The sequence below is a fragment of the Callorhinus ursinus genome, unplaced genomic scaffold, assembly GCF_003265705.2.
Source record: "Callorhinus ursinus isolate GAN/ISIS: 27379988/994484 unplaced genomic scaffold, GSC_fseal_2.0 scaffold80, whole genome shotgun sequence".
In the NCBI taxonomy this organism is placed as follows: Eukaryota; Metazoa; Chordata; class Mammalia; order Carnivora; family Otariidae; genus Callorhinus; species Callorhinus ursinus.
Genome location: NW_027397142.1, coordinates 321,501 through 334,138, shown reverse-complemented (window position 1 = coordinate 334,138; position 12,638 = coordinate 321,501). Strand labels below are relative to the sequence as shown.

The following is a 12,638-nucleotide window of genomic DNA, read 5'->3' as shown; positions in this document are numbered from 1 at the left end:
CGGCTGCTGCTGCGGGCTCTGCCCCCCGCCCGCCTGGAAGTTCATGGCTCTGGAGCCGCGGGGCCCGAGGCGGGCCCGGCCGGGGCCCGGGGCGGCGCTGCGGCGGCGGCGGTGGCGGGCGGGCGCGCGGGGCTGGCGGGGCCGGGACTACAGAGCCGGCGGCGCGGGGCTAGCGCATGAGGCCGGAGGCTGGGGGCCGAGGCCGGGAGGCGCCGCCGCGCACGCTGTGGCCGCCGCTGCAGGGCGCTTCTCGGCGCCGCGATCCCGCTGCCTCGGAGCAGCCTCCAGCGGCAACAACAACGGGACCGGGAGCGCGCGGCCCGGGCCCTCCCCCCGCGTCATGCGCACGCACCGCCGCCCCCGCCAGCTCCGGCACACGCAGCCCGAGCCCCCCTCCCCGCCGCCCCCGCCCCTCCTGCGCGCCGGCCCCAGCGCCCCCGCCCCTCGCCTGCTAGCTGGCTCGGCAGCCTCCACCCCAAAGCCGCGCGCTCCAGCTCCGGCGCCCGGGCCCCTCCCACCTAGCCTTGGCCCTTCCGCCTGCTCTCCAGCCCCCACCCACACCCGCCTTGAGGGCTACCCGCTCCAAGTGGACAGCTGCGCTGGCCTCCTCCCGGCCCCGGCTGTCTGTCTCGCCTCCCTGCTCTAGTCTGGGCGGGGTGTCCGATCTTTGGGCACTGCCCGAGCAGTGCCCTGCGCCTGAGGGTGCTGATGAACGCGGCGGATTGGCCCAGAAGGGCCGCTAGCCCAGGCACAGCTGCGTCTCACTTACATGGTCCTGCCCTTAGTGCTGCACAGGCTGCCCCGTTCCCGCCCCAGATCATCCCTGGAGACCACCCTGTCCGCGGGGTTCTCTCTGTGGCCGTCCCCTGGACTCTCCACTGCGAGCTGCAGCACACAGCCTGGAAATCTGGGCTCCCGGCTTCTATTTCCTGTTCTCCCTGAGAGCTTCACCAACAAGGCCCTTGGAAATGGCCCTTTAAACAACAGCCCCTCGCTCATCTTCAGGCTTCTCCTAAAAGACTCCCCTGTGGGACTGGGATGGTTCACTGTCTGCCACCGCCTCGGACCTGCTGGTACATAGGCAAAGAAGAGAGAGGAATCCAATGTGATGCCTTCTTCCCCCACCCACCCCATTCAAGAGATTCACCAGAGCCCACATGGCTCTCTTGTCCTCAACCCCTTGCCCATCTTGTGTTCCTGTCCACTCCTTCGGGGGCCAGGGAACTCCCTTCCATGTTTCTGTTCCTCTGCACCCCCATTGCCAAAGCTGTCTACAGTCCTGCTAGTCAGCCCTCATCCCCAACCTTTGCAAAAATGCCTAAGAGAGGGCATGTGCAGGGCACTGGCCCCAGCCAGTCAGCCTCCTAGGGCTGTGCCCAGATGTCCTCCGGCACAATTGACATATGCTGGTCTTTTTACACACACTTCCACGTCCCAAGCCAAGCTGAGTCTTTTCCTTGCAAAGAGTTGCCCCCATCTGGCTACTCACACAACTCTGCCCCAGTACCAACGCAGTCACCCAAGTGTCCTGTACTGTCCAAAGAACCAGGTGCAAGGTACTCAACAGCTGGGGCCTCCCCAGCTCTTGAGAGATTCAGGTTCTACCTACATGTCTGACCTTACTGATGTAGCTTCTCTGTGCATCATCTGCAAAATACAGTGGTTGAGCAGAACACCTACCTAGCTCCGATGCTGTGTAAGTCTGAAAGCAACAGCGAACATCTCTTTTAGATACTTAACTAGAACTGACACCAAGAATTTGCACCAGGTAGCTCCCAGGAGAAATGCTGAGGGTAAAGAGCTTCTCATATGTGTTGCCCCAGCAGGCAGCACAGATCTGTGTTAGGACCGGTGGGCTTGTCTACATATCTGTCCCCTATCATTATATGAGCCATGTGAGAGCAGGGATAAGTTCACCTTTATGATTCACCATTGTATTCCCAGCATCTTGCACAGTGCCTGACATCTGGTATACATTTAATAAATGTTTCTAGAATAAACGAATGAATGAGAGGGAAGAAACTAGAGAGAAGTTAGGTCTGTATGTTATACATCGAAACTGACTTTCCCAAGGCAGTACCTGCTTCCGCTTGGGGTACATGCTCCCACAAGTAAGTATGATCTATGGAAACACTAGGGTGCGTTACTTTTCACCAAGACTGGCCTATAAAACCCAGGACATGAGATCTCTGTGGCCCAGAGGAAGGAGGGAAAAGCTCATAGCAATTAGCTGGCCCAAGCCAGGCTGGGGCTCAAAGTCCTCTACACTGTAACACTCTAAGGACCCAGTTTCCAGGCCCAGATCTGGGTGGAGAGTGTACTCTAGAGTACCCTAGTGTAATACTAGGTGAGCAAATACCTACTGTATAACAGGTCCCTGACATAGTTTTCACACTTGTTTAATAAAATTAATTTTATTAATTTCTTCCTTACAATTTCCTTATGAATTATGTTTTAGGAACAAAGCAATTAAGATTCAACAAGATTCAATAGCGCACCCAAGGTTATACAGTTAATAAACACGTGATAAGAGATCAGCATTTGTGCCAGGTTCCAAGGTCTATGCTTCTCGCACAGTCTTACAGGGGCAAGGCGGAGGAGGGGGCCAGGGAGACAGGACAGCCCAAGCCCCGGTGGCCAGCCCTGGGGAAGAATGTCCTCGGCCAAGCTGTTGGGACAGCCCATGGGTACCGGGCTCTGAGCCAAAGAGTCAATTTAGGGGGCCCGCAGTGCCTTTTGGCGTCCACTCTGACATAAGAACAGAACGGGGTAGGGGTCACCTGAGCTCCCCAGAGCCTGCATCTGGAAACTCGGGTGCTCTGACGTGTTCTCGCTGACGTCGGTGTTTGGAGTGACAGATGCCCTGGATGCCAGCGGGGGAGGTGGCGGGTCCTGCTGTTGCCCGAACCCCAGGAGGCTGGCACAACCCTTAAGCCCGCCCCCGCGGGCACCTCAGCGACTGGCGGTCACCAGGACTAGCCTGCGGATCCCGGCACGTGGGTCAGCAGGGCGGAGGGCGGGAAATGAGCACCGCGCAGGACTACAAGTCCCACAATACTCCGGGCGGCGGCGGCAGGGAAGGAGGGGGTGCCTTCAGGTGTCCGCGACCTCGGCGCCTCCCGCCCGGAAGTGCCCGAGGGTCCGCTATGGAGGTGGCGGAGCCGGGCGGTGAGTTCCCGCGCGGTGACCGCGCCCACCCCACCGCCCCGGGCCCCAGCTGGCTCCCGCTCGCCCCGCCCCGGGTTCGCCCGTGCCCTCCCGTGGCTCCGGGGGGCGGGAAGATGGGAGGGGTGATGGAGGAGTTGGGGGTGGGGAGGGCGAAGTCTCGGATTCCCCGGGCGGGATCTCGGGTCCGCCTGCGGACTGGGTTTGGAGAGGCTTCCAGAGGAGGCGCCGAGTCGGGCCGTCGCGGGGTGGGACTTGAGTGGACCGGAGGGGCCAAGTTGGGGCGGGGGGATGGCAGCCCTCGGAAGCTCCGAACTGCCAAAGGGCGGAGATGGACCTATGGTGTGGGGAAGCCTTGGGAAGCAGTCCCCTGCCGCGGGTGGGGCTTGGTTAAATGATAACGGGGCTGGGGGTGGGGGGCATAGAACCCCATTTTCTTCCCCCTTGCAGAAACTTTCATGATGGAGGAGTAGATAAGCTTTGGGGTGAAATAGACGAAGGAGAAGGTAAACTTTGAGATAGTAGATGGAAGATTAGGTAAGCTTTGGGGTGAAGTTTGCTAAGGGTTGAATTTAGGGGAGAGGTTGCTTAGGAGATCAAGGCCCTTACATCGAGATAGTGTTTGAATGAATTGGGGAGATGGTTAAAGACCTAAAACTCAGATTACAAAAAGTTAGGACTTGGGATTTGGTTATGGGAAGGGGCACTGGACGGAAGTTTGGGACAACCAGGTTGCAGAACAGTATGTGCCCTAGGGTGGAGCGTGAGTAAGGGGGCAGAGGAATCAGGACTGGGAGGGTTTGGTGGGGTGGGGTCAGGAGCCCGTTGGAGTTCAGGGGGCTGTTGGCCAGTGAGCCAGGCCCTCATGGGTTCTTTGTGCCTCTCCAGCTCAGTAAGGTGGCAGGCAAGGCAGGTGCCATGGCCTTGATTGAAGGGGTGGGTGATGAGGTGACCATCCTTTTCGCGGTGCTTGCCTGCCTTCTGGTGCTGGCTCTCGCCTGGGTCTCAACACACACCGCGGAGGGTGCCGACCCACTGCCCCAGCCATCAGGGACTCCAACACCAGCACAGCCCAGGGAAGCCATGGCGGTCACCGGCAGCATCAGAGGGGAGGCCCCAGGAGCCGAGACCCCCAGCTTGAGACACAGAGGTCAGGCTGCAGAGCCAGAGCCTGGCATGGGGCTCTCAGCAACGTCACCATCGCCAGACTCCCCCCAGGAGCCCTTAGTGCTGCGGCTGAAATTCCTCAACGATTCGGAGCAGGTGGCCAGGGCCTGGCCCCACGATACCATTGGCTCCCTGAAAAGGTAAGCTGGGATGAGGACAGGAAAGAAATTCTAAAGTTGGGGTGGGAGTGATTACAGACCCGGAAGGGCAGCCAGAGAGATCTGAGACTTCCCCCTCCTTCTACAGACGCCGGAACTGAGGTCCCCACATCACACACTGTATCATTCCCCAATAGCAGGAGGGGAACCCCTTAGAGGCCACCACGTGGGTGGTGGGTGGAGGCAAAGGTGAGCGGTGGGAGTGTTGTTGTGGGCAAGGGACCAGGATTGCCTGAGGCCTGCTCTCTTACCCAGGTCCCTCTCTCCTCAGGACCCAGTTTCCCGGCCGGGAACAGCAGGTGCGGCTCATCTACCAAGGGCAGCTGCTAGGAGACGACACCCAGACCCTGGGCAGCCTTCACCTCCCGCCCAACTGCGTCCTCCACTGCCACGTGTCGACGCGCGCCGGGCCCCCACCCCCCCCTTGCCCGCCGGGGTCCGAGCCAGGCCCCTCCGGGCTGGAAGTGGGCGGCCTGCTGCTGCCCCTGCTGCTGCTGCTGCTGCTGCTGCTCTGGTACTGCCAGATCCAGTACCGGCCCTTCTTCCCCCTGACGGCCACTCTGGGTCTGGCCGGCTTCACCCTGCTCCTCAGCCTGCTGGCCTTTGCCATGTACCGCCCGTAGTGCCTCCGCGGGCCCTCGGAGGCGTTGCCGGCCCCTCTGGACCTCGCTCCCCACGACACAGTGGGCGTTGTTGTCTGCCCAGGCCCCCCTCTCCGGCCTGTCTATTCCCGCTGGCCTGGAGCCCGGCCCTGCGCAGCAGGGCGCTCCGCGAGTCGGCCGACGCCCCTCCCTGTGACCGCCGGGGCTCTGGGCCATGTCCCCGGGCTGCTGGCCCTCAGCCCCCACTGACAGTCGGCTCCTCGGGGTCAGGCAGCTGCTGTCACTGCCTCGGCCCTGGGCAGAGCCGGGCCACACCCCTGGGCCCCTCTGAGTATCCCGCCTGAGGACGCAGCCACCTCTAGTCCCTAATAGCTCCTGGGGCTGATTTGAGGACCTAAGGACTGCGGGGCGCTGGGGAAGGGGAGCTGGGAGGGGCGGAGGGATTGTGTGGAACACGTGCAGATTAAATAACTGTGAAGTTTTCACTCCTGGTGTGTGTCTGGGTGCGTGGGCCCGTGCGGGTGTTGGGCGGGGAGCCCTTGTCCACTGGGAAGAAAGGCGAGAAGGGCGCGGAGTGCGCCCCGTCGGGCGCCCGACCTCACACGACGGGCCGCCGACTTCCGCTCTCTCTCTTCGTGCCAGCCTCGGCGCCTGGCCCTTTGGCTCCGCCCCTCCGGCACCTCCCCGGCTCGGCGCGCGCAGCTTCCCGGAAGCGGGGGGCGGGGCGCGCGACGCCGGGGCGCGCGGGGCCTGACGGGAGCCACGTCTGTGCTGGTCGGGGGCTGAGCCGCGATTGGCGTCCGCACCGCGGTCCGGGGATTGCTGGGAAGATGGCGGACTCGGTGGCCTGCCGATGAGGAGGCCGCGGGGGGAGCCCGGCTCCCGGGCCCCGAGACCGACTGAGGGAGCGACCTGCGCGGGGCCTGGGGAGCCATGTAGGGGTGGCGCCTACGGGGCGGGCTGCGGGAGGGCGGCGGGGGTTGGTGTTGGCGACCGTGACCACGGTCTCCTGGCGTTGCCGGGCCCGGGTGGGTGTGGGGGCCCCTGACACCGCCGACTCCGCGCCGTGGCAAAGCAGCGCGCTCGGGCTCCACGGGCGCCCTGCGAGGTGCGCGCTGCGTTCTCGTTTCACGGGCAGAGAGACGAAGCCACTTGTCCAAGGTCATGCAGCTGGTAAGTGGGAGCGCCCAGCATGGAACCCAGGACCGCCCGGCTGCCGAGCCCGCGTTCCACCCTCCTTGCCGCTGCCGCCTCCTGCGGGAGGGGGAGGTGGTCGGGAGGGCGCATCGACGGGGCAAGCTGGGCTCCAGGCTGGGCACGACCACCAACCCGATTCGTGACCTCGGGCTTAACCCCTTATCCTGGCGGGGCCTTGGTTTCTCCACCTGTGAAATCGAGGTAGCGCCAGCCCTGCCTACCACCTCCGAGGCGCGTACGGAGCATCAGAGGTGATACGTAGTGCATGTGGACTTGTTTTGTAAATATCACCGTGCCGAGGACACCGAAGGTGCTGTTTCAAAGGATGGAAGGAGGCAAGAGAGGGGCGGGGTGGGGAAGAAGACTAGAGCTGCCCAAGGAAGGGTGAGCACGAGTGGGTTGCTCTGACCCCAGGGCCCTCTGAATGGGGAGTGAGGTCAGGAGTAGATAGCCGGTTTTTCTCCCCTTCGGAGAAAACCTCACCCCCTTTTCTGGGCTGCCCCTCAGGGTCTCCATCACCCAGCTCCATGCTTCGAGTCCTGCTCTCTGCCCAGGCCTCCGCTGCTCGGCTGTCTGGCCTGCTGCTGCTCCCGCCAGTACAGCCCTGCTGTCTGGGGCCCAGCAAGTGGGGGGACCGGCCTCCTGGAGGAGGCCTCCACGCAGGCCCTGTGCAAGGGCTACAGCGGCTTCTGGAACAGGCGAGGAGCCCTGGGGAGCTGCTGCGTTGGCTGGGCCAGAACCCCACCAAGGTGCGCGCCCATCACTACCCTGTGGCACTTCGTCGTCTGGGCCAGCTCTTGGGGTCTCAGCCACGGCCCCCTCCCGTGGAGCAGGCCACACTACAGGACTTGAGTCAGCTCATCATCCGAAACTGCCCCTCCTTTGATATTCACACCATCCACGTGTGTCTGCACCTTGCAGTCTTACTTGGTGAGGAGGGTGTCTGGGGGGTGGGTGTTAACGGAAGAATAGAGAAAGAGCATAGAAGACCCAAGATCACTGACAGAATTCACCTCTCAGGCTTTGCCAGGAATGGTGCATCCCCTGGCACACTTGGTGCTGCTCCCCTGTTTCCACAGCAGACAGCAGGAGTCCAGCAGCATTCGCTCCAGCTTAGCTAGGGGTGCCAACCCTGATTCCCTCCAACACGGTGCTCTAGAAAGCCACTACTGTTTGTCACCGTTGGCGTGCAATGAGAGCTTATTTGCCATGTTTGTATCAGGTCTTCCCCGCAGACTGTTGTGATACCTCACGTGCACGTGGTATTTCACATTTCTCCAGTGCTTCTACTTACACTGTAGCAACCCTTCCATCCAGAACATGGAGACGTGAAAGGTTGGGAATTCACCAACTGACCCCCATGACTGGAACAGAGCAGTTCCCCGTTACCAGGCCTGCCTCCTCTGACCCTCTCCCTCTCAGGCTTCCCATCAGATGGGCCCCTGATGTGTGCCCTGGAGCAGGAGAGAAGGTTCCGCCTCCCTCCGAAGCCACCTCCCACTCTGCAACCTGGCCTGCGCAGTGGGCAAAGATTGGAAGCTGCTCTGAGCTGCCCTCGTTTCCTGAGGCGTCCGCAGCAGCACCTCATCCGCAGCCTGGCAGGTGCTGGAGGGGACTGAAGGCAGGTGGCGGGAGGGGCTGAAGAGGAGGCAGGTGGTGGTGTCTGGGCCGAGGTGGAATCTAGTGAAGATCTGGCCTGAGGGTCCAGCATAATAGGCTGTTCTTCACAGAGGCCAGGCCAGAGGAACTGACTCCCCACGTGATGGTGCTCCTGGCCCAGCACCTGGCCCGGCACCGGTTGCGGGAGCCCCAGCTTCTGGAAGCCATTGCCCACTTCCTGGTGGTCCAGGAAGCCCAGCTCAGCAGCAAGGTGGGATTACCTCCCACCCTGCCATGCTCCTCGCTTAGCCCTCCTCGGTGTCAGGCCCGGCCCCCTGTTCAGCTTGATTGGCTGCCTCCTGCAGCAGACAACCAGCCAGGCTCTCTGCTCTGTGCCCCTGGGGTTTCATCTTTGCTCACCCCCACCTGGCTTGTCCACCTACCCAGCGTGTATGCCTGGTTCTCTGCAGTTCTCCGCACTCGGCACTGTCTTAGCTTCGTTGAGCCCACTCCTCTTAAGTCTTCAGGGCCAGACCCCACAGCGATGTCTCCTCCACTGGTTTGATTAATCACATGGGGCTCAAGACACTGGTTATGCTGCCGAACTTCCGGTGTGTACGTCGGGGTAGAGGGATTGTTCCGCTTTTACAGAGACATTAGAAGCTTGCAGGCCAAGCCTCCCTGAGGTTCAGCTTGTGAAGGATATTGGAGAACTGTTTCGTGCTGGGTGAAGGGCTGCTCTTCCTCCACAGGTGGTACAGAAGTTGGTCCTGCCCTTTGGGCGGCTGAACTACTTGCCCCTGGAACAGCAGTTTATGCCCTGCCTCGAGAGGATCCTGGCCCGGGAAGCAGGGGTGGCTCCCCTGGCTACTGTCAACATCTTGATGTCACTGTGCCAGCTTCGGTGCCTGCCCTTCAGAGCCCTGCACTTTGTCTTTTCCCCAAGTTTCATCAACCACATCAGCGGTGCGCGGCCGGGAGGGCTGGCTGGGGGGGGGGAAGTAGGGGTGGGAGCCTGCAGCCCCGTGAGCCTCAGTCCTGCTTTCCCACAGGCACCCCTCATGCCCTGATTGTGCGGCGCTACCTCTCCCTGCTAGACACGGCCGTGGAGCTGGAGCTTCCAGGATACCGGGGTCCCCGCCTTCCCCGAAGGCAGCAAGTGCCCATCTTCCCCCAGCCACTCATCACTGACCGTGCCCGCTGCAAGTACAGGTGGATGGGGCGGCTTGGGGGAGGGGAGGGGACGAGGCTGCAGGAAGGACAGAGTAGAAAAGCCAGGGGGACCCTGGACTGTCTGTGCTGACACACACTTAGCAGAGAGAAAAAAAAACGGGCCTTAGGACATTAAAGGCATTTGCCAGGGTCGAGCCTCCTGAGCCTTTCCCTATCGGTGTTTGCTCCCCCTCCCGCCTCAGTCACAAGGATATAGTGGCGGAGGGGCTGCGCCAGCTGCTAGGGGAGGAGAAGTACCGACAGGACCTGACCGTGCCTCCAGGCTACTGCACAGGTGATTCCCCGCGGGTGGGTGGCCGGCCAGGATGCAGAGCCTTGGCTAGAAGCCAGTCGCCCTTTCTCTTGCCCTTCCAGACTTCCTGCTGTGTGTCAGCAGCTCTGGTGCTGTGCTTCCCGTGAGGACCCAGGACCCCTTCCTACCCTACCCTCCCAGGTTCTGTCCCCAGGGCCAGGCTGCCTCTCAGCCCACCACCCACGACCCTGCCCAGAGGTAAGGGAAGAGGGCGGGAGAGCCTCCCCGCCTCTGTGGACACCACGCCGAGCCATGGTCCGCCCCCTCCAGGGTGGTGCTGATGCTGCGGGAACGTTGGCATTTCTGCCGGGATGGTCGAGTGCTGCTGGGCTCCCGGGCCCTACGGGAGCGGCACCTGGGCCTGCTGGGCTACCAGCTCCTGCCGGTGAGAACAGCCCCCTGCCCCGCAAGAGCCGCCATGCCATCCTGCCGCCCCTCCGCCCCGCCCACAGACCCTGGGGGTAACCTGCTGCTCCCCTCCCCTGCAGCTACCCTTCGAGGAACTGGAGTCACAGAGAGGCCTGCCCCAGCTCAAGAGCTACCTGAGGCAGAAGCTCCAGGCCTTGGGCCTCCGCTGGGGGCCGGAAGGGGGATAAGGGGGGTGCACATGGGGCTCAGGATGACCCCCCCCCAGTGGGGGGGTGGACAGTTTGCACTTTGGCTCTCTATATTTTGGTTTCTCATTAAAGTCCCTTTCCTTCCCTATCGTGCGTCTCGTTTCTGGGACAGGGAGCGGGCTGGGCCCCCCCCCCCTTTTCCATCCACGCATCCTTCCCATACAGAGACAGAAGGCCAGGGGTAGGTGGGGGCCGAAGCACTTTACTGGTGGGGGAGTGGGCATGGTATGGGGACTTTAAATTATTCACTTAAATAAAAACGAGGGAGGGGATGGAGAGAGCACCCCCCAGCCCCTGCTCCCTCCGTCCATCCGTCCCTTGGCTGTCGGTCCAGGCAGCCGCTACACAGGCATGGGCATCTCGTTGTACTCGTCCACGCCCTCCCGTTCATCGAAAACGGGCTCCGCCTCATTAGCATCCAGCTGTGGGGGCGGAGTGGGTCAAGAAGGTTGACGCTGACCTCGGCCTGGGGGGGGCCAGCGGGGCTGGGGGGGAGGGGCAGGAGGCCTTACGCATTTCATCTCTCGCTCGGTGAAGATGCGGGTGAGCACCACCATGCGGAGGGGCACCGTGAGGATGAGGATGAAGGGGAAGGCCAGGGAGGCAGCTGTGGACATGACAGCCCAGAGCAGGGCCAAGCAGAGCAGCTGCAGGGCTGTGAACAGGTGCATTCGCAGGGTCCGAACCTGGGGGTGGGTGGCATATAAGACAGGTGAGCCAAGGCTTCTCCCCAGCATTGGAGGGCCCTGGTCCCTTGCAGGGCCATCTGGGCCTGCCACCTCCAGAAGATGGATGACCCTTTCTCCCTCCACGGGGATGGGGGCGGCAGTGCCTTTTTGGGTGCTTACCAGAGCCAGGTCCGCACAGACTAAACAGCGGCTGAACACGGGGCAGCTGGGGGACTGGAGAGTGACCCCCGCAGACCAGGATGGGGCAGAGGCATGGGGCTCTTCCAAGTGGGGTCTTACCTTCTTGACGTAGGTCACGTCTGGGTGGTGTTTGGGGGGCATGAGCAGCAGATGCAGCCGCTCGTAGAACTGGATCCCGTTAAGGGAGGTAACTCCCATATACAGAAAAATTCCAAAGAGCACAGCCAGGGGTATCTGCCGGAGCAGATCCCCGATAACCAAGGAGAGACCTGGGTGGGGGAGAGGGAGGAACAGCTGGCCCCAGGGCTCCCCACCCCCACAGACCGCCCTGGGGAAGGGTGGAGCGAGAGGTCAGCGTACCTACAAGCAGAGCAACCAGCAGGCCCGTTACACGCTGCTCCTTGACCTCCTGGATCTTGGGCTTGTCCCCGGGCGCCACAGCCTTGCTCATGACGGTGAGCGCGTTGGCATGAGTGACGGAGCGCACAGTGGCAGCAGCCAGCCAGGGCAGGCCAAAGAGGGCACAGATGCCGCCCATGGCCACAATGAGCAGCAGGTCCAGATGGAAGCCGGAACCCTTCTGCAGCATGCGCTCCTTCTTGGAGATGATCAGCCTGAGTGGGACAGGCACTCCCTGATGCCCAGCCAGGCAGACAACCGTCTTTCCAGAGCACCCAGCCAGGAGCCTCTGTCTGCTCTCAGAACCTGGCGGTCGGGCCCTGCCCAGTCCGTCAGGACAAGAGTTCTGTCGTGGGAAGAGACCCTCTCCATGCCCTTCAGGACAGCTCCCGGCCTCTACTGTGCCCGTCCCAGCAAACGTCAGTGGAACGTTCTACTGCCTACAGAATAAATTCTAGGGGCGCCTGGGTGGTGCTGTTGGTTAAACGTCCAACTCTTGGTTTCGGCTCAGGTCGTGATCCCAGGGTCATGAGATCGAGCTCAGCACAGACAGTTGGCTTGAGACTCTCTCCCTCTCCGCCTCTCAAACAAATAAATAAACGTTTAAAAACTAATAAATTCTAGGGGCCAGCCTGGTATCCTGGGCTTCCCTCACCCAGTGCACCCATATCTCCTCGCCTCGCTGGGGCTCCAGCCCTTCCACAAACAACATCGTTTGTGTCTACAGAGCACCCCCCCTAGGCTAGGACCACTCACGTGGTGATCTGCGTCTCCATGAAAATCAGGATGAAAACCAGGATGGCAGGCAGCAGGCTGGCAACCATCATCCACACGGGGAAGGAGCTGTTCTCCCCCAGAGGGTTGATGACCCAGCCCCGCTTTTCTGGGGCTGTCACGGAGACTCCACTGGGCACGCTCAGCTTCTGTAGGGCAGAGGGTGGGGCCAGGGGCCGGTGAACGGTGGAGGGGGAGCCCTGAGGTGCGCTGGGCAGGCCGAGCACCGAGGGCGTGCTATGGGAAGAGGCCTGGTGCCTGTGCAGTTGAGAGGCAGCTCTGGGGTTGGGCTGGAGGGGAATATCCAGAGCCCGGCGCCAGGTGCCATCTCCACCGCTGCCTGCACCCCGCCTTACCTGCGTATAGGTGTCCTCAATACTATAATCCACAAGCACCATGATGAGGATCGCGATGGGCACCCCGAAGTCCCCAATCACCCGCCGCACCTGTGGGCAAGCACCGTGCTCAGAGGCCCCCTGCCCCGCTCTGGCCCAGACTCAGCCACCCTTTCCGGCCAGTTCTCCCCCCCCCCCCCCCCCCCCCCCCCCCCCCCCCCCCCCCCCCCC

General features: G+C 62.1%; 4 protein-coding genes across 11 annotated transcripts in view; 2 read left to right on the top strand and 2 right to left on the bottom strand.

Moving 5' to 3' along the window:
- Positions 1–45, bottom strand: part of AGAP3 (ArfGAP with GTPase domain, ankyrin repeat and PH domain 3) — a 55,285-nt gene extending 55,240 nt beyond the window's left edge. Inside the window, exon 1 of the mRNA XM_073887507.1 lies at positions 23–45. Coding sequence (XP_073743608.1) covers positions 23–45 — 23 coding nt within the window. The remainder of the gene's footprint in view (positions 1–22) is intronic.
- A 2,988-nt stretch (positions 46–3,033) lies between these two features.
- TMUB1 (transmembrane and ubiquitin like domain containing 1) lies at positions 3,034–5,577 on the top strand. 4 transcript variants are annotated; one of them, XM_073887493.1, is made up of 4 exons: positions 3,065–3,168; positions 3,616–3,702; positions 4,054–4,472; positions 4,762–5,577. In XM_073887493.1, exons 3-4 carry the CDS (start codon positions 4,084–4,086, stop codon positions 5,111–5,113), a joined length of 741 nt encoding a protein of 246 aa, XP_073743594.1. In that variant the 5' UTR covers positions 3,065–3,168; positions 3,616–3,702; positions 4,054–4,083; the 3' UTR covers positions 5,114–5,577. The 4 variants fall into 4 exon arrangements, with proteins under 4 accessions (XP_025717993.1, XP_073743594.1, XP_025717992.1 ...); XM_025862208.2 differs by lacking the exon at positions 3,616–3,702 and having other exon boundaries at positions 3,034–3,168; XM_025862207.2 differs by having other exon boundaries at positions 3,616–4,472.
- Positions 5,578–5,843: 266 nt separating this feature from the next.
- On the top strand, positions 5,844–10,116 carry FASTK (Fas activated serine/threonine kinase). 4 transcript variants are annotated; one of them, XM_025862198.2, is made up of 10 exons: positions 5,844–6,027; positions 6,797–7,219; positions 7,712–7,891; positions 8,020–8,159; positions 8,641–8,854; positions 8,986–9,100; positions 9,304–9,395; positions 9,476–9,611; positions 9,684–9,798; positions 9,902–10,116. In XM_025862198.2, exons 1-10 carry the CDS (start codon positions 5,946–5,948, stop codon positions 10,007–10,009), a joined length of 1,605 nt encoding a protein of 534 aa, XP_025717983.1. In that variant the 5' UTR covers positions 5,844–5,945; the 3' UTR covers positions 10,010–10,116. The 4 variants fall into 4 exon arrangements, with proteins under 4 accessions (XP_025717983.1, XP_025717982.1, XP_025717985.1 ...); XM_025862197.2 differs by having other exon boundaries at positions 5,846–6,027; positions 8,941–9,100; XM_025862199.2 differs by having other exon boundaries at positions 5,870–6,027; positions 6,797–7,038; positions 8,941–9,100.
- Positions 10,117–10,212: 96 nt separating this feature from the next.
- SLC4A2 (solute carrier family 4 member 2) overlaps positions 10,213–12,638 on the bottom strand; it is a 15,666-nt gene continuing 13,240 nt past the window's right edge. The window contains exons 18-23 of one of the 2 annotated variants that reach the window (XM_025862174.2): positions 12,429–12,518; positions 12,055–12,221; positions 11,260–11,513; positions 10,999–11,168; positions 10,543–10,716; positions 10,213–10,452 (exon numbers count right to left, since the gene is read on the bottom strand). In XM_025862174.2, coding sequence (XP_025717959.1) covers positions 10,372–10,452; positions 10,543–10,716; positions 10,999–11,168; positions 11,260–11,513; positions 12,055–12,221; positions 12,429–12,518 — 936 coding nt within the window. In that variant the 3' untranslated portion in view covers positions 10,213–10,371. Of the gene's footprint in view, positions 10,453–10,542; positions 11,169–11,259; positions 11,514–12,054; positions 12,222–12,428; positions 12,519–12,638 lie in introns of both variants that reach the window. The other variant, XM_025862172.2, reaches the window with a different exon arrangement.

Coding starts and splice junctions, on each gene's coding strand:
- FASTK (XM_025862197.2), top strand. CDS start 5,946: ATGAGGAGGCCGCGGGGGGAGCCCGGCTCCCGGGCCCCGAGACCGACT. Junction 6,028..6,796: donor CGCGGGGCCTGGGGAGCCAT/GTAGGGGTGGCG, acceptor GCTGCCCCTCAG/GGTCTCCATCACCCAGCTCC. Junction 8,855..8,940: donor TTTCATCAACCACATCAGCG/GTGCGCGGCCGG, acceptor GCTTTCCCACAG/GCACCCCTCATGCCCTGATT.
- TMUB1 (XM_025862208.2), top strand. CDS start 4,084: ATGGCCTTGATTGAAGGGGTGGGTGATGAGGTGACCATCCTTTTCGCG. Junction 4,473..4,761: donor ACCATTGGCTCCCTGAAAAG/GTAAGCTGGGAT, acceptor CTCTCTCCTCAG/GACCCAGTTTCCCGGCCGGG.